Genomic DNA, 20,338 nt, shown 5'->3' with positions numbered 1-20,338 from the left:
CTGCTCAGACTACCACAAAATCCTACTAATTGGCCTCGTGCTGCCACTTTTGCTTCTGTCCAATTCATAGCCCATATTCTAGAGTAATCTTTTTAAAATTAAAAAAAAGTCAGATTGTTTTTCTGCTTAAATTTTTTCAATGTTTTCCATTGCATTTAGGGGAAAAAAATCTAAAATGTTTATTGTGGCCTACATGATCATGAGACTGTTCTTTTTTCTTAAATGTTCCCACAACGCAGGCTGGTTTTCTCAGTCATTTTACATTCTGTCCATTTCCAGGGCTTCTATTAACTTTGCTTTGAAAGGACTTTACCAAACTGTCCTGAAGCTTCCAGGCCTTCCCTTTTTATCAGATTGGCAAATTTCCAGACAAATATATTCTTCCTCCTCTTGGTGAGACACACTTCATCCTTGGCCAAGGGTTCTTCAGTGTGTAATCTTAAGCCACAGTCTAGGAAACTGCATCCTATCTCCCCACCATCTCAGTAAACAGCCCTTCACTTCTGTCTTCATTTTTCTTCCAAAGTCTCATCCCAGCTCTTTTTCTAGTTTCTTGCCTAAGACGTCGTAAATGTTAGTTACTTTTTAGGACTCTTGAAGAGATAGTATCAGCCCTTACATAAACCAGTAAGTGTGAGTAGTGGTCGGACTTCTGTCATGTTAGACTTTTGTCCATTTTAAAGTTGGCTGGCCAGGAGAATCAAGCTCTTTTCTCTCAAGCCTGAAAATACAGAAGACATAGGTCTGTGTGCAGAATCATCCAGGAAAAATGCCAGCAGCTATGTACAACAAAGAAATTCTACCCATCACACACTGGGTATTTCTCTGATCTTTCACCTTAGGTTTGCAGCATTTCTAAAGAGGTATTATAAAACTGTAGTGCTCACTGAATGGACAACTTGGAGATGACGCCAAGAGAATGTTTGTTTCTTTGAGGATGTCATGTGAAAAATAATTGATCAATATTAGCTTTGGCCACTAGGGAGACAGTTGTATTATAAGGATTAAAGGAACTTTTCAATGAACATTTTGGTACGTGACTCTTTTTGAAAGGAGTTAAGGAAAACCATTCTAAAAGTGTATCCCCCCCAAAATACTAGGAAACTGACCTGTTATCTATTTTATGCAATGTGCCCTATCAGATTTGTTAGGAAATGTACACTTTATTTTTTTTAATATATCGATTTCCAAATCATCTCTGGTGGGGGGGGGAGGTGGGGGTGGTGGGCGGGAGTGCTTAAAATGATAAATGGAGTTCAGTGACTAATTCCAGACTACTTTATTTTGGAAATAGTGTTAGATTGGATCTGTATCAGGATGTTTTTCACATGCTTGGCTTCATAATCTCTGTCCCTCCCCGTATATTGTTTGGAATCTGCACTAAAGATAAGAAGAGTACAAATCTGACTCATTGGCAATCAATCCAAAGAACTTTACATAGAAAACTCCCTTCAAGTAGGTACAGGCAGCATAAACAAAACTTTGGAAACAGTGCAAGCAAAGGTAGAAAAAATATGGTTGAAATGGCTAGGACACTTACTACTTACTGTTTAAAAACTATCTTTTTTTCATTTCCAATATGAAATTTTGGCAGATTTTGATATTTTTTGGGTATTTATTTCAGTTTGATAAATATCCAGGTAAGTGGATCGTAGTTTGTACTTATCTTTAAAATGATTCAGTTTTTCAATTAGAGCATAAGCTTTAAAAAAAACTATCTAGTCAACCAAAAGATTTCAGTAGGTAAGGAATATCCCAGAAATACGTATATGAATTGATGTATCATTTTTGATAATTAAGCTTAGAAACTAGCTAATTTTAAAGATATACATGCCTAACACCTACATAGAGCTAGAGATAATTTAAAGGATCTGATGCTTTCTGACAATTTGGTTATTTTGAAACCTGGCCCTTAGACTATTGATTTTCCTTTTTTCTTTGAAGGTTTAGGAGAATAACTATTTTAAACCTCTGTTTTTCAATATCAGAACCGGAAAAACCTGAGAAACTTAAAGCCTTCAATATTTCTGCACATTCCTTTTCTCTGCACTGGAGCCAACCCTCTGGCCATGTGGATGGGTTTCACGTGGATCTTGTTCCTGACAGTGGCTTTGTTACTATCAAAGATCTTGGAGGTGGAGAATATCAGGTATCGTTTTCATTATCGTACTTGCCAAACTAACTTGTATTTATATTTGGTCCAAATAGGAAAGTTCTTTATGAAACTCATCCACCATGAAAACTTACTCCTTTGAGACTTTTTAAAAGCATAAGATGAAGACAAAAACACAGATGCCGAATTGATGAGTTTAAGTTTCAGCACTGGTGGACTATTACCTTAGTAACGTCTGTGTCTCTTTTTTTAAGTCTACCCTGAACCTACAGCCAACGATCCAAGGGTTCATGAATAGTTTAACAATGAAAGGGCAGAGCTATTGAGTAATCCACGCTCATTAATTGTGCACTTGCCAGGAGGATCTGTCTTTAAATCATTAATGCAGGCAACATTTCTCTCTAGAGCCATCAATGTGATTCCACTGCCTGAAAAATGTAATAATGATGGATTTTCTTATGATTTTTCTTTTACTTTTTATTGGAACTTCAGAGACACAGGTATTTTGTACACACTCTTACATACCAGGGCTAAGCAATGGACTGTAATTTTCTTAAGACTCTTAAATAGTTGTTTCTTGTGACAATGAAGTAGGATAGGTAGAAATACTGATTTAGTCTTTGATAATGCAGTATGTTTTGTTAAGTTTTTGTTATCTGTTATTTGGTAAGTAGTTATGTGATATAACAAATTTACATTTTACAGTGATAGGAAATATATTGTGATAAATAGCTCAGAGTTATGTAGTGAAGTGTTACTTTGTTTTATTGATTGTGATAGATTTATGGTTTTAACTTTCTTGCTTTTCAGAATTTTAACACAATCACTTGCTTTTGGTGTTCCAGGTTGATGTTTCTAATGCTGTTCCTGGTACGCGGTATGATGTAACCATCTCTTCCATTTCTGCTACAACATACAGCTTACCTGTTAGTAGAACAGTGACAACGAATGTGACAAGTAAGTATATGTTTTCCTTTTTTTTTTTTTTACAAAGTATTTGGAACCATTATAAATCTGTTGGATGGAAATATTTACATTGGCGATATGTGCATTGTATGCATGTGAACAGTTTAGTAATTAAAGCAAAATGGAAACAAGAAAGTGATCTGTTTAGAACCTGAGTTCTACGAGTTATCTTCCATTACTTTCAAAGAGCAAAGATAATTTTTCTATACTTGTTTGTGAAATGGATCAGAAACACTGTTAATGGTAATATTTAAATAATACAGAGCCGTGAAAATATACTCACTATAGTTGCTCTGAAAGAGTTATTCAGTTTGTAATACTGGTTCTTGTTTTCTTAGTGTTTGTGTATAAGCCTTGCATCAAGTAAGTTTTTTTAAAAAATGATTTGGCATTAAAAGTATATTTGGCATGTAGGTTTTAGTAGCATTCCATTTTTTACATTCTTATAAAAGACTATTTTTGGTATTCCCCAAAGCATTTAATCTTTTTTTTTCTTGTGGTAGCAAAGCTCTAGGGAGGGTAAACTTACACTTATGAGACCATTAGTCTTTGGGAACTTCAGAAGTCTACAATTTGTAGATATTTTTCTTACATATGATTGTGAAAATACAATAATAATTGTTTGACCTTATAACAACATGACTTTTTTCAAAAAAATAGAACCAGGGCCTCCAGTCTTCCTAGCAGGGGAAAGAGTCGGATCTGCTGGGATTCTTCTGTCTTGGAATACACCACCTAATCCGAATGGAAGGATTATATCTTACGTTGTAAAATATAAGGAAGTTTGTCCATGGATGCAAGCAGCGTATACACAAGTTAGAGCAAAGCCAGACAGTCTGGAAGTTCTTCTTACTAATCTTAAACCTGGAACAACATATGAAATCAAGGTAATTATTTTGTAAATAGTTAGTATTAGAATATTCATTCATTTTAAAAGTGAAGGAGCTTTATCCCACCAGTCAAGCCTTTGCAGCAAGTGACTGAAGAAGGATCATCTGAGTCTTGGCCTCATTGCCCATCTGGGCTTTTAAAACTTGAACAAATTTTATAATCTCTTTTCATTTTTATGTGTATTTATATAATTTATTTTTCTTATTGATATTGAACCTACTGACAGTCAGCTCTTTATCATTTATCTTCTGGACAAATCAAAGTTTTATTGTTTCAGATTCTGTTTAATTACAGAGTGTAAAGCTTGAATGTAATTCTTTTGGTCTGTTCTAGGTTGCTGCTGAAAACAGTGCTGGCATTGGAGTGCTTAGTGACCCATTTCTCTTCCAAACTGCAGAAAGTGGTAATTTTCCTAAATCATTTATTCTGAATTAGCTTCGTTATGAGTTTTTGTCGTTGAAAATAAATAGGGATATAAACAAAATCCGGCACTAAAATGCATAAAATTTTCAACAACGTGGCCCTTCAATTACTTTTAGAGTCTTCTTGGATAGTAAGTTTACTCATTAAAATGTATATTGTTCTTTCTGATTATAAAAACACTAAGTGTTATCTTAGAAAACTTTGAAAAAAACAGAAATAAAAAATACCCTAAATGAAAGTTATCCATGGCCCTGTTATATAAAAAATGCTGTTACCCTTTTGGTCCATTTCTGGCTGATCTTTTTTTTTCCAATGAATATATGTCTTTGTGACTATATATTAGTAAAAGTAGGCTTGTGCCATTTATGCAAGTTTATAGCCTGCCTTTTCCTCTTAACATCAAATCATAAGTATTATTATGACATTAGACTTTTGGAAATACAGATTATAATGGTTATCATATTATTCCATAACATGCAATCATTACCAAACCAATTTAAGCTACCTCCATTCTCCCAATGGCTGAGAGGAAAAACGTGATATCATCCTGATTCCTCTCTCTCATAGTATACTGTAATCTATCAACAAACACTGCCAACATTATATCAAAATATATCCTGAATCTCACCCCTATTGTTAATCACCCTATGTAATCCATTATCATTTCTCGCCTGAACAATCGAAAGTCTCCTCACTGGTTTTCCTGTTTCCAGCTTACCTACCTATAGTTTACTCTATCGACAAGAGCTACATAATCTTTTGAGAGAGAAGCTAGACTATGTTACTTCTCTCCTCGTAAGATGGCTCCTGTCTTATTCAGAGCAAGAACCTAAGTCCTTCCTATGAGCTACAGTGCTCTGTATGCCCTTTCCCCTCTCTGACTTCATCTCTTACCTTTCTCCTCTCCCTCTGTCTACTCCAGCCATACTGATCTTCCATCTTAGGGTCTTTTCTCTTGCTATTCCCTCTGCCTGGAATACTCTTTCACTAAATATCTGTAGAACTCTCTCCCCAGTTGATCCAGATCTCACTTTACCTTTCCTGACTACACCTTCTAAAATAGCCCTTGTTTCCTTCTGTCCATCTTTATTTCCAACAGATTTATTTTTCTCCATTGGACAAGCCTGACATGTAATACATTTACTTGCTTACTTTTTATTGTATGTGTTAGCCTAGTAGAACATAAGCTTTGTGATGAAAATAAGTTGTTATGGAATGGAGGTAATTTTATTTATTTAGTAATTCAGCTGTTTATTTATAATAGCAAACAGTCAGAACCAATAAATAGAAAAATGGCACAAAGAATGGCATCTCCAATCAATAGCAAATATTTTCTGTGGAGCTTATATTCTAGTGGGCTAAGATAAGTAAATGAGTTACTAAGTAATATACTAGATTGGTGAGAAGTGCTATAAAAACAATTTCTGTAATTTTGTGCAACTATAAATGTTCTGTATAAAGATACAGATAAAGATAAAAATATCCAGTGGTCCACTGCCAAAGGGTTACATTGAAATGGGCCCTGTATATCTAGAGGGGATTATGCAATTATAATGTTAAAAGAAACATGTGCCAAGCTTTATGGCCCAGTTTTTATTTGAGACCCCATCAAGAGAAGCATGTGAATACATGCTCTATGCCATAGAAAGAATTAAGAGAAAATTCTAGAGTTTATTTAAGATTAGAAATTAATGATTCATGAGGTCTTTTTCCTATTGATATTGAACCTACTGACATTCAGATTATTAGCACAACTAAAAATTGAGAAAATTATTATTTTAAATTAAATGTTCACTAGGATATAAAAGAAAAATTTATTATGTTTTTAGCTTCAGGGAAAATAATTGGAATAATTTTTGAATGACTTAGCAAATAGTTTATTCTTTTTTTAAAACTGTCATCTTGATACAGCTTCTGATAAAGCCTGGTACATGCAGATTATGATTTCAACTTGACAGTATTTTGAACTTTATATATTTTATACTCTACTAACTGACATAATTTCTGGAGTTATTTTCTCTCTTGGCAAATTATGATTGGGACAGACTAACACTCTAGGATGGCGTGAAAATAATACCGGAACAGAAGTTTTACTCTGTTTCTGACTTGCTGTGTTTTCTTGGGGAAATTACGTAATCAGTCTTGCCTTATCTTTTGTTTTAAAAAAAAAAAAAGGTTATGTGGTAAAAATATAAACCTAAATTTAGTTAGATCAGTTATGTCCAAGTTTCCCCCAAGGATTCCTTTTTATTATTTATGCTACACAGAACTAAATTTAAGGAAAATTTCTGTGGAATAATAAATTGCATTTATTATTATTAAACCAAATTTCTTTCTCCATGAATAAAAATACTCGTAAAGTATAAAGTTAATCCATTATACCATACTGAGCTGATATCACATCCACAAGCACAAAAATCTCAACTTTCTTACTTCTCACACAACATTGTTTCAGACAAATGTAGAATTTTAGCTTTAAAATATTAGAAATATCTCTTGTACCTTCATTTCTAACTTGATGGATCCTTGGAAATGTAGAAGATTCTTTTAAAAGTCTCTATATTTGATTTAGAAAGGTTTTTTATTTTTTTTCTGGCTCAAGAAAATGTATGTTTTGTATAGTATACACTTTGAAAAGTTTTAATTAGTTTCACATACTTATATATTTACGCAAGTCACTTGTTTAGCTATGCCCTCAAAGTGTGTGGAAGACTTATCTGAAAGGTGAAGTGATTTATAAACAGAATTTTTTGGTGCTTTAGTGTCAGATCTTTACTTGGACCAAGATGGATAAATTCACTATAAAAATCAAAAGATGATGGGATTTCGGTACCTAAAAATCCAGAGGTAGAAACTAGAATATTTAAAGTAGGGGAAGACCTGTCAGCTACAAAAAACAGCCCAAATTAGTCTTCAGGCACCATGAAGTCACAAAAGGAAAACACACAGATTTTACTGAGGCAAAAATAATGTAATTTTAAGTGAATAAAAATAACCTCTTTTTCACTAAATGTTGTTTAACAGATTTAATTAATTTTTATCTAATATATTTTGTGTACTTTAAAAGATATTTTGAAATCATGTTTTGGAATGTAATAAAGGTTTGGTTACCTTGTAAATTCAAATTTCTCTACACTTGGGCAGTTCCTCATGATTGTTGTTAAGGCCGATTTGGAAATGTGCCAGCTTGTATGCAGTCTGTTATTGATATATATTTCAGGCATTCTTATAAAATTTGCATACTTTAGACTGTCCTTCTTAAGCTTTAATTCCATTGATCAGTTTCTCTTGAAGAAAAAAATTTCTATCCATTATGACATCCATTATTAATGGTTAATCATCTTCCCAAATTGTTGTATTTTACTTTTTTCCATTAAAATGCAGCTGTTGTTAAGTTTCTTAATTTCTGTTTGACTCATATCATCCACATACAGCTCTCCTGCCCAGGACCTAACTTTCTTATATATTTTATATGGCTTTCATTTACAAATCACATTTTGGTATTCTTCTCTACAATGTATGCCTAAACTCTGGTTGTTTGATTTCTCAATGCTAGGCACTTCTACTATCATTTATATTGTTTTACCCCAAACATCTTGTTTTGTTTTTATTTCTTTCAATAGTGACTTGTCATGGTTGTTCTATATTCTAAAGGACCTTAATTATTTACTCGGTCAATTTTGCATAATTAACCTTGAATTAATAAGTATCATTTTTCTTCACTCTGGCCTCATGTTTATCTCATTCCAACTAAGATAGCATATAGCTTATTATTATGCAGATTATTAATAATTAATAACAAAGTATCATGAATTCTGATGAAAGTTGATTTTGAGGGTGTATGAAAGTCAAAATATAATAACCACAGTCAATTGGGTGGTATCCATTTCATATTAGACACTAAATATTTACATACATTCTAGAAATGTGCTTTTTGGTGCAAATGGTTATATAACTGTTTGAATTTGCCACTTCTTCATTATATAAGGAATTTACGTAATTCCAAAGTATTTCAGAAAGTAAGATATTCATTATTCAAATTTCTATAACCACAAACAACTGTTGACTGAATATTTTTTCAGACTTATTTGAAATAGTTTATTGATGGATGTATTGGCCAAATAATCCTGAAGTAAAGCTTGTGTGCCTCTTAAACACAGCTCTATGGGCCCAATTTCCAGTTCTTTATTTTAGGCAAAAGTCAATTCAAAAAGTATACTCAAGTATATATTTCAAAAAGTATACCCAAGTAGATTTTATACAATGTATTATACATTTAATTTCATATAACATGGGAAACGTAACATCCCAAAGTTATATAAATGCCATTCTAAGTTTTATAACAATGCTTTTCCTCTCCTTCAATCCCTCTCACTTCCCCAGCTCCAGGAAAAGTGGTGAATCTCACAGTCGAAGCCTTTAACTATTCAGCAGTAAGCCTGATTTGGTATTTACCTCGGCAACCAAATGGCAAAATTACCAGCTTCAAGATTAGCGTCAAACATGCCAGAAGTGGGATAGTAGTGAAAGATGTTTCAATCAGAGTAGAGGACATTTTGCCCGGGAAATTGCCAGAATGTATTGTAAGTATCATGGAACATTTTCTATGTCTCAAAAATTTTAGGTAAATTACATCTTGAAGTTTTGGTAAAATTTCCATTTTACCAAAACGATTCTTAGCTATTTGATTACTTATAATATCATATGATATACAATTGGCTATAGTCAAGGCAGAATAAGAGAAAGGTGTGAGAATTCAGCAGTGAGATGTCAGATCACTTAGGGAGCTCTGGAAAGACTACATTATAGGCATGGCATTTGTGATAGGCCTTGGAGTAAGGATAGGTGGAGATTATGTGGAGGTAGAGGATATTTTATAAGCCCTGAAGTAGGAAATCATAGGATATCACGGGAAAAAAGGTAATACTTCCGTGTGACAGGAGAGGAGGGGAGGGGAATAGTCAAGGTTAAGTTTGTGGAAGTAGATTGTTTTTGTTGTGTATATCTTTAGTGAAGAATTTGTTACTATTCTAGTCATAGATGGGAAATCCCTGGTAGTACTGTAATAATGCTTTTTTAAAGTTAATTTTGGTTATCTTTGTGATATTATTGATGTGAAAACAACCAAAATTACTTTTCTTTTAAATGCTTTAAGTTGTAGAAGTCACAAAATATTTTTTTAATTTGGATATCTAATACACATAAACACATATACACATGTACCCATATACACACAAACACATGTTCTATTAGCTTTGTCTTGAATACTGTTGCAGAAAAAAATGATCATAACGGTAAGAAAGTGACGTTATGTTTGAAATTTCACAATAGGGAAAACATTTCATCTCTTTGGCTCTTGCATTTTTAATATGAATTTTAAAAATTCTCAATAATGATTTTGCTATAGTTGTGCCTTTACTCAAAGCCACATGAAATCCTACTTATAAGAAAGATTAAGGTGTAAAGAATGCAGTAAATACATTCTGTTCTAAAACTGTGGACAATGGTATTGATGGTACAACTCTAGACGGTAAGTGGGTATAATTAAAATCTAGCAGATTTGTCTGTAGCTCTAATGGGTAAGTGAATCTGTTAAACTCTTACCCAATCATACACATACACACACAAAGTAGGAATAATATTTGTAGTATAAAGAAAAAATGAATTACCCTTATCATCGCCATCAAATGATACCACATTATTTTCCCATTGATGTTTATTTTATTCACTAGGAGAGTAATGAATCCTTTTTATGGAGTACAACCAGCCCTTCTCCAACCCTCGGGAGAGTGACGCCTCCATCACGTACCACCTACCCATCGAGCATGTTGCCCGGGAGGAAGATTAGCTCTGTGTGGAAAGAGCCTATCAGTTTTGTAGTGACACATTTGAGACCTTATACGACGTATCTTTTTGAAGTTTCTGCTGTTACAACTGAAGCAGGTTATATAGATAGTACGATTGTCAGAACACCAGAATCAGGTATGGTTTCTTTCTTTCTTTTTTTTTTCTTTGGTAGGAAAAGGAGTTAAATTATTCATAGAATAACCTTTCATTTTTTTCATGTAGGTATTTTTGTTAAAACCTTCCTTCCCTTTCAATAACTTTTTTTTGCCCTAATAACAGATAATAGGTATCCCTTCTGGAGCATCTTCACTTTCAATACTCTTTTATGATACTAACATAAGCATCTAAAATGAGAAAGGAGATTTCAGAGAAGAGACTCCTGAACTAATAACCTTGATCCTAAGATCAGCTTTTATCATTCTGTGACCCCAGCAATTTTTCATAATCATCCTGTCCTTCATCTTCTATAGTCATGTGTAGATGACTTCTCTCACTGATATTGCTATTGCCAGATGTGGAGATAACACCTGCAGTAGCAGAAATATCATGCGATTAACATTCAGCATCAGATAAAAACAGTAGTTAAAAAATACCTACCTGTATCTTCTTTGTATTTCAGCTTCCTTTTGTGAAAAATGGAGACAGTAATAGTATCTTCTTTATGGAGATGGTGTTAGTACTAAATGAGTATGATTAGATATTATTATTACTACTAAATTCTAAGAGTACATATTTCTAGGTATGGTATTTGTATATTTAATTATGATAATATGTCAGCGTCCATATATACACATATATATATAGACACACACATCTAAACATACTACATAATGCCATACTAAATATATAGTATCAGAAATTCAGTTGGATTGCTGATTTTTAAGTCTACTGGAAATTATTACTTGTAGGGTAATTTCACTAAAGCATAGTATTTTTTTCTGATTACATAGGTGTCGTTTAAGTACATGTAAATTTGAAGATTTTTCTTGAATTAAACATCTTTGAATCAGACCATTTCCTCTTCTATACTCCTTACTTCTTTTCATACAAAAAAAGAATTTCATGAAGGTCACACAAAGTGAAATTTGGTAGACAAGAATTTTGTTTTTAAAAATATTTGGAATGTTTCATTTCAATTAAAAGAAGGTTTTTTTTTAATATAGAAAAAGACTTTTTAAATATCTATGAAAAAGACTATGAAAAAGACTTTTTAAATATCATTATTATTTTTATATGTTACTAATGTTACATTCGAATATAGGTTATAAATTTCCTCTCAGAACCAAATACAGATATTGATATAAAAAGTAAAATCACTGCCAACAGATTCTGAAGGTTGAGTTATTTCTTGGCCCCTTCTACCTGTGTACACCAGAGGGAGAGCTTTTATCAAGCCAGATGCCCAGGGCTTGTTGAATGCAATACGTATAAATGCTTCTAGACAATGTAACTGTACAATGAACTATATAGGAATAAAACACCCTGTGCAATAATATACAGCATTAAATAAAAATAGTAATTGTTGCAAATAAGGAGTTTATCTAATGGTCCACCACTTATTCAAATTCTTCAATTATAGCCTATTTTTTCTTTTTGTAGGTTGAAAAAACAAACACTTTACTGTGTGACCTTTTTTTCTCTGATTTTGTGTTTTATTTTGTGTATTTAATAAGGTGCTTTTAAATTTTATATATGTATCTATTAGTTATTCATTATTTTTCTGTAATCATTTTAGTGCCTGAAGGACCACCACAAAACTGTGTAACAGGTAACATTACAGGAAAGTCCTTTTCAGTTTCATGGAACCCGCCAACTACAGTTACAGGAAAATTTAGTTACAGAGTTGAATTATATGGACCATCAGGTAAGTCTTAATCAGTTTTGTGTTTACCTTTTGGAGTAAGAATTATATAAAATATGTTACTATGATCAAACTTTTAAAAAGTATTTAACTGTTTTTAAAAGACCCTATAGTTGAAGCAAACAGTAAAAAAGTAATAAGGAAGTGAGGCTCTTTGAACTTTTTGTTTAAAATCATAAGTAAGTATAAGGAGGGTAAAACATTGTCCATGTTCCATATTTCATGACAAGGAGCTGAAAGAACAAAGGATAACCCCTCAAGAAGAGAAGTTTTAGAAGAGATACATGTCTTCACATATTTGAACAGGAGAACCTTGACTTACTCTGATTGCAAATATATGAAGAACAATGGGCTTTGGTTATATTAAATCAGATTTCTGCTTAGAAGAAAGAAAGTATTTCTAATAATTGGCTCTCTAAAAGTAATATGGGCAACTTCATAATGTAGCGAGTTCATCATCTTTCTGAGCAAGGAGGAGCTGAACATCCACTTGTCAAATATTTTAAGGGGTTCAAAAACTATATTAGTAGAAGTTGATTAAGTAAACTCTACAATTCTTTCATAATCTGCATTCTATGGTTCTATGAAATAAGTTTATTTCAGATAGTAATGAAATAACATAAACTCACATATTATCATTTATTTGGAAGAGTGGAAAAATCGACAAATGTCCAAATTATTCATTTGGGAACTTCTAGGAATCTATCGTGAAACACATGAGTAAACTTTATTTCTCATCCCTGAGTACCTTATGCTCCTAAAATTCTGAAATATTTGCATGCCTAAAGATATGGTAGTCTTTTTCCCCCTCCCTCCTCAGTACATAGACACATATGGATACCCAGACATAGCTTTTCTATCAGTACTATTTTACAAAGTTTTGACAAAGTACTCTTATATCTGTGAGGCTGGTAAGTCAAGAGAATGTATTTAGTAACTATCGAATTTAGCAAACTGGAAGTCATTCGCGATCTTATCAAGAGCAGTTATGGTGGAGTATGTGGGGTAAATGCCTGCTTGGAGTAGACTGAAGAGAGAATGGGAGAAGAGAATTGGAACAGTGGGTAATGGACAGCTCTTGAGTTCTGCTGCAAAGTGAAGCAGTGAATGGAAGTGGGTAGTGGGGGTGAGAGGTGAGCAGCATCGACAGGTTTTCTTTTCAGAGGGAACAAGCAAAGCATGTTTGTTTGCTGATGGGAATAAATTAAAAAAAGGATATGTTGATGATATAAGAAAGGCAGGAATTATTGGAAAGATACCTTTGTGTAGGCAGAAAATGGGATCTTTTGCTCAAATGTAGGGATTAGTTTGAATAAGAATCCAGATGGTTTATCCATTGTAACAGGTTATAAGGCAGAGTCTGTGGGTGCAGATGCTGTACATCGGTAGTTGCGTTGGTGGGAGTATGTGGCACATGTCTTCTGAATGATTAATTTTTGCAACTAATCAACTGGGAAGAAAAAGTGTAAATATTCACCTAGAAGAGTAGAGAGTGACTGTACTACTGAAGTTAGGTAAGGTGCTGAGTACCATTTAGGGCTCATTTGAAGTGTGGTAATGAATAAAGTGATATCAGTCAGAGTGGATTTGTGTTTTTCTCCAGGTCCCTTCAACAAGAGAGGGCTTATGTAAGGCAGTGATTATTACTGACAATGGATAAAGAGTAGACATCAAGTGGTGAGGAACCAAACAAAATAAAGTAGGTGGTAAGATCAATGGATTGGAGGTCCCAAAGAATTGTTGGTTCTGGCTTCTAGGGTAGTGATCAGGAGACAGGAAGTGTGGTCAGAGACAGCTGCATGAAATTGAGATAATTTAGGATTTGCAGTTATTGGTAATAGCCATGTCTATTATGACTGTGAGGGAGTGACTGAGATCAAGTGGAGGACTAGATTATTTAAGGAGAGCTTGAAGTAGTTTAAGGATGATCTCTAAGGATATTGAAATCACCGCAAATTAAGATGGTAGCATTGAAGAAAATGCCATTGAAGCAGGAGCTAAACCATCCAGAATGAGAGTGTGTGACCCTGGGGTCCACAGATCACTACAACAATGAGAGTCAGTGGATGTCACCGATGACATGAGAGCTGAAGCTGTGGGCTTTTCTAAGGAGGAGCTACAATTGTCTAAGAGCAAAGAGGAGCAAGGAGAACACATACCACACCTGACCGCCTAGTCGCTTGAGGGCTGCGGGGAAAAATCAGTCACCACCATTCAGGGTGGCTGTAGGGAACAGAAGCAGTGGTCTCAGGGGAGAGCTAGGTTTCAGTTAGAGCAAGAAGGGGAAAAAACAATTCAGAGAAAGTTGAGGATTTAAGGAATTTTGATGATGGCCCAGTTAAGAAATTTTGCTCAGAAGCTAAGCTACAGAAATTTTCTAAATATATCTTTTTATAGAAGATAGTGAGAATATTTAGAATTTTAATTGAATGAATTTGAGTATCAAACACTGTCACTGTTTTTATATTGGTAAAACCTAATGTGTTCATTTTAACTATGTCAAAAAATAACACTATGGTCCAATAGGGCTTTATATAAAAGTAATTTTAAATACTGCAAGATTTTCATTTTTTTTCCATTTTAAATAAATTGACACCAGTGTGACACTAAGCTAAATGTTTAAGATATATTCACTTTTAAAATTGTAATAGTGAATGTTAGTGCATAGGTTAACACTTTAATTGCTCTATACTTAAATGTAAGAATGATTACATGCTTGAAGAGTAAATAATCCACAATTATCTTTTGCTTTTTGCAGGTCGGATTTTGGATAATAGCACAAAAGACCTTAAGTTTGTATTCACTAATCTAACACCATTTACAAAGTATGACGTGTATGTTGCAGCTGAAACCAGTGCAGGGATTGGACCCAAGTCAGATATTTCAGTATTCACTCCTCCAGAAGGTAAGAACACCTCCTCTAGTGTGTTAATGAAAATTTTTATTGCATCGGTTAAACATTGTATTAGAAGCTATTTGGTTGATATTTACCTAATTCATGTTATTTCCTTATCAGATTACTACCTAGTGCATTCTGAACATGTGTTCCTTAGAACACTAAACCCATAGCATGCTTCATAATAAGAGGGACCAAAGATCAACATTACATGCAGTATCAGCCTGCATAATTCACAAGGAATAGTACTGGCAAAATCTCAAGAATACTTAAACAAGTGAACACATTTAACATGGTTTAAACCACATTATTTAATGTTGACTCTATCTTCCCACAAAATAACGTTCAGAGAAATCCACGTATCCCACAATGCCTATAACAAAGTATATTTATAATCAAAAGGATATTCTAAGGAAGTGAGGATTTCTGGAAGGTGCATAATATAAATTTACCAGAATATACTGAAATTATTTTTAAAAGTTTCTCCTGAAGAAATTTTTTATTTGTATATATTAAACGTCACAGTCTGAGGCGAACTGTAGTGTTTAAAAAAACGTTACCATGCCATTTCACAACCTGTTTTCTGGGCCCACACCAAACTTGCTCAATGCCTTCATTTCTATTTAGATATTGTAATTATTTAGGAGAATACAATAATTTTTTTACAGTCACACTAACACTTGAAAAAGTTTTCAGTTTTTGTTTATGTGAGAGCTAACATACAGTAACTTGTGAATTAAGTACACAGTGTGCTCACATGCACGTGCATACACACACACACACACACACACACACACACACACACGAGGCTGGGCATACCTTCATCAGATAAATCATTCAAGTGTTTCACCATGAGAGGGCAGCAACTATTAGGGAATTTTGTACTTCTCCCCCATTTCAAAGAACAACCCTTGATAATATTTTGCTATTGAAAGAACGTAAAAATTATGTTACATCGATTTCAAATGAAAATTCTAATGTGTATACAGTTTCAATACACAGGTTAAAAAAGAGACGCACACTCATTAACAAAATGCTCTTATTTTTTCATATCAAAACTTTTTCCATTGTATTTCTATCAGAAGAGTCTTAGCATTGTACGTCTTCTCAATTAGACCTGAAATTTCTCCCACCTCCACCTAAACCTGCTCTTAAGCATTTTCAAGAAATCTAGACAGATTTATGGATGGCTGTCAAACACCACAGAGCAATCTGGCCTTCATCATACTTAGAGCCCTTGAATTTGGTCTTTTCTCAACCAACCCAACTGACCAATTTCTATTCTCATGTTATGCAATTAAATAAATTCAGTCTTCTTTCAAGCCAAGCTGATTTTGGTGCTCCTAAACTGAATCCACAATTTAAGAGTTTTGTTTTATTGTCATCATTCTTGGCCTACAGTATCTGACCAAAATAGGGAAATAGATAATACATTGCCACATACAGTGCCATTTTGTTTATTTGGGATATTGTTTAAGCATTTATTTCCCTTTCTTTATATCTGTACATTTTATTGACAAAAAAGTAGAATTTTAAGGACATTGTTCAACATATTTCACATGGGTTATTTTTCACACCAAGTTATTTTGAATATCTGACTCTACTTGCCCTGTGTAACGAGCAGTGTATCCTAAGTTTTATCCTACTGCCTCCTGTACTACTCACCATGTAGACCACATCCAGGTGGCTTCCAGGAGAACCCACTGGCAACAGGTGGGTTTCTCTAAGGGCAGGCGTAGCACAGTTCTTACCTCTGCATGTCTGCTTCTCCATGGAGTTCTCAGGGAGTTTCAGTGGAATGCTGGGGCAAATTCAGTGAATGTAGACTCTGACAGCACTAATTAATCCTGGTCCTACTAATTAAAACTTTGCCATAAAGGAATCTTTAGACTATATGAGAACAATCTAATAATTCATTAGAACTTTTTACTTTCAAGTAAAATTTATACCTTAGTTTTAGATTATTCTTTTTATTCATTAATACAACAGGGTTCTTTGTATTCTAATTAAAGTTACTCAATTTATTTTTTTCTCCATATTTAAAAGTAGTCTATAGTCTATTTAAAAAATTAATTAGGACCAGCTTTTAAATTAATATATTTTAAAATAACTAGGGTTCTAACAAACCTCCAGATATTCATAGAAAAATATTGAATTGATTTCTTATAGAAAATATATGCTATCACATTTTAATGGGGCTGATTTCTCTAATACTGAGAATCATATGGTCCATGGTCTACTTTGTTTATCAAAGAAAATCAACATGATGTTGTTAAAGCAGTTATCCTATGTATTTCATAATGTTTCTACATATCCGTTAATATTTTACTGAGCAGATTTCTACATAGGCATGAAGAAGAGATGGTTTTGGAAAAAATGATAATTTAATAATCTCTAATGTTATAAAACATCATAGTTGCCTATTCCAAAATGAGGTAATCTGCTGAATATAACATAGGCAACAGAATTTTCTTATTATTTGTATCGGGATTAAAGAAACTTAAGTAAATTTTGTTGCTTCAATAGCCCCTAAAACTTCTCTGCCACTAGTGTCAAATATCTTTTAAGGAGGTTAACATCATTCCTTAAAAGCAAACAAAGTATTGAAATCCATATTTACTCCTCCATAAATAGATATTGGAAGTGAAGACATTTGTCCTTAGTAGTTTCAATTTGCTACTTTCTGCCAATAGTAGCAACATCTTTGTAGGGAGATCACTGAGAAACTCTGAACTTTGTGTTTTTCAGGATTCTCCGTGACTTTTATTTTTCAGTAGATTTTTGCAAAATTCACTTCTAATGGAAGTTTAAGTTGCTAGATAATGGCAGGCTTATTTTAATGTATTTTCTCTACCCCAATGCCGTTCGTCTCCATTTCATTTTTTTCTAAGAATTTTTCATTTGCAAACTCCAAATCATTTGGAATATATTTTTACTAATCATATGTGTACTCTGTTTCCCATTTCTTAGTAAAATTTATAGGTGTATTGACTTGAGAATGATTCTTAGGTCATCCCCATGGACAACACCTTCATAATTGATGCTGAACCATGAATAATTGCTTTGTGTGTTTGATTTTCTTTAGTTAATTTGGTATCAATATTAAAGAAGTTTGATCTAATCCACACTTCTCTGGTTTCCCCATAAGAATTTGTGGTGTAACATATCAGGTATCTTTCTAAAGACAAGATACAATGCTGTCTACTCCATTTCCTTTATCCCCTAAGCTTTTTCTTCTTTCATAAAAAAAAGAGACAGCCTTAGAATCATTCTTACACAAGTTTGGGGTACATTTTTAGGGTAACATAGAACCACTTAAAGTTGGATTGTAACTTTAGGCATTAGTGTCATGGGGCAATACTTACTAAGTTATATTGAAAAGTATAAATCAAAAGATAGAGAAACAGTATCTGCTACTATTTTTAGGTTTGGCTAACAGAATAAGAGAGTACTTTTTAAATATACTGCTGTACTGGGTAATGTTTGGTATCCTACTACATTATTACGTTATATCACATGGGACTGACCATTTCACTTATAGTAGGCAGGGTTTAGTTATCTGATTAATCTGATCAATGTACTTATTAAACTGGCTTTTTCAGTTAAGATTCTACATGTGTTCAAATTAGATGGAAAAGTGCCAGGTCTCTTCTTTGATTTAGGTTATGCAATACTGAGAGTTTGTCTACATAGCGACCCCAAAATAAAAGGTCAAAGCAAGGTGGAATTGGAGTTTTGATATTTAAATAGCTGTGTTGTTCTCACACTACATGGTTAATTAGAAAGGTCCTCCACTCTTGAAAAATGTATATTGGCATATATGATGATAGAAACATAAGCTTTAGGAACAGTGTATGTTAATGAAATAAAACGTGTAAGAGGTGACCTATGCAAAGGATTTTATCTGTTTTATTCCTTCCTCTATCCTCAAGCGCCTAGAACAGTGACTGTATGATGAGTCCTCAGTCTGTTGAATGATGAATGAATCAATCAATGATTGTAGGGTTCTAGCCTCAGTCTTTCCTCAGTCTTTCAAAGGTCAAACTATTTTTCTTTCAGATTTGAACACCTTTGGGGAAATCAGTCTAAAGAGTTATCCTTCTATATAGAGATATACCAAAATGTTTTTAGAAAAGGAGATGCAAATAATTGGCAAATTATAGGTGTACCCATGTTATGTTTATTTCAGTTTTGAGCACAGGTTATACCCATACTGGACACTGGAATTTTTTTTTTTTTTTTTTTTTTCTGGTACGCTAGCCTCTCACTGTTGTGGCCTCTCCCGTTGCGGAGCACAGGCTCCGGACGCGCAGGCTCAGCGGCCATGGCTCACGGGCCCAGCCGCTCCGTGGCATGTGGGATCTTCCTGGACCGGGGCACGAACCCGTGTCCCCTTCATCGGCAGGCGGACTCTCAACCACTGCGCCACCAGGGAAGCCCATGGACACTGGAAATTTGACTGCAGTAATCAGATATGCTCTTAGTCCGGAATTCATCCATCTAGCCATTAACTAGTCAACAAACGTTTAGAAATATTTACATTGTTATAATCTCCAGGGAGATTTTTTTTACTGATTACTTCATAGAGACAAAGAAAAAAAAACAACTTTTAATCTACTGGATAAAATACTACATGGTTATAGGAGCTTACTACATGGTTAACTTAAGCATAATTAGGTTCATTAATTATAATAATATTTATGGGAGTTGTGACATTAATTTTCAATTCCTTTTTGTTATCTTAAAGGAGAACAGAGTCATTCTTCATTTGTATTATACCCCCAATATGTCTTTCTTCTAACTGGAATTTGGAAAACCTGTACTACTGTGAAATATTTCAGCTTAGGGAAATGAGGGAAATGAATTTAATGTGTGACCACGTCCTAATCATAAAGGACAATATTTTTACATCTCATTTTCTCTTTCTTGAACCAACATATTATAAAGTCTTTTGAATTTGTTCCTAACTTTGTATGGTGATAGGAAAGTTTTAATCACACCGATTTTATAGATAGGGAAACTAAAGGTGGAGGGGTGAATTGGTTATTTATAATCACACAATGAACTATAGACAGAAAGTGGACAAGTGCCCAGAGCAGGTTTACTCGTGGTTCATTACTCCTGTGGCCCTGGGAGGTTTCCTAGAGGTTGCTCTTGGTGACATACATAGATACATACATACATACATTCATTCATTCATTCATTTATTTAGTGATTTTATACTTTTATACATTACAAAATTATTATCACTTGATGACTGTCTAACTAGAATTTAAGTACTTCTTGCTTTATCTTAAACCAATTGTCAGTTTTTCTCTCTTTTTCTTTACTGTTGCAAAGA

General features: G+C 33.6%; 1 protein-coding gene across 1 annotated transcript in view; it reads left to right on the top strand.

Moving 5' to 3' along the window:
* The first annotated feature begins 769 nt into the window (after window positions 1-769).
* Window positions 770-20,338, top strand: part of PTPRQ (protein tyrosine phosphatase receptor type Q) — a 198,707-nt gene continuing 179,138 nt past the window's right edge. The window contains exons 1-10 of the mRNA XM_073789216.1: window positions 770-817; window positions 1,625-1,640; window positions 1,989-2,149; window positions 2,959-3,070; window positions 3,740-3,966; window positions 4,304-4,373; window positions 8,777-8,976; window positions 10,126-10,375; window positions 11,976-12,104; window positions 14,860-15,006. Of these exons, the coding sequence (XP_073645317.1) occupies window positions 770-817; window positions 1,625-1,640; window positions 1,989-2,149; window positions 2,959-3,070; window positions 3,740-3,966; window positions 4,304-4,373; window positions 8,777-8,976; window positions 10,126-10,375; window positions 11,976-12,104; window positions 14,860-15,006 (1,360 nt within the window). The remainder of the gene's footprint in view (window positions 818-1,624; window positions 1,641-1,988; window positions 2,150-2,958; window positions 3,071-3,739; window positions 3,967-4,303; window positions 4,374-8,776; window positions 8,977-10,125; window positions 10,376-11,975; window positions 12,105-14,859; window positions 15,007-20,338) is intronic.

This window comes from Tursiops truncatus, chromosome 11, assembly GCF_011762595.2.
Source record: "Tursiops truncatus isolate mTurTru1 chromosome 11, mTurTru1.mat.Y, whole genome shotgun sequence".
Lineage (NCBI taxonomy): Eukaryota > Metazoa > Chordata > Mammalia > Artiodactyla > Delphinidae > Tursiops > Tursiops truncatus.
Note: the sequence above shows the minus strand (reverse complement) of the source record. Positions and strands in the feature narration are given on the sequence as shown.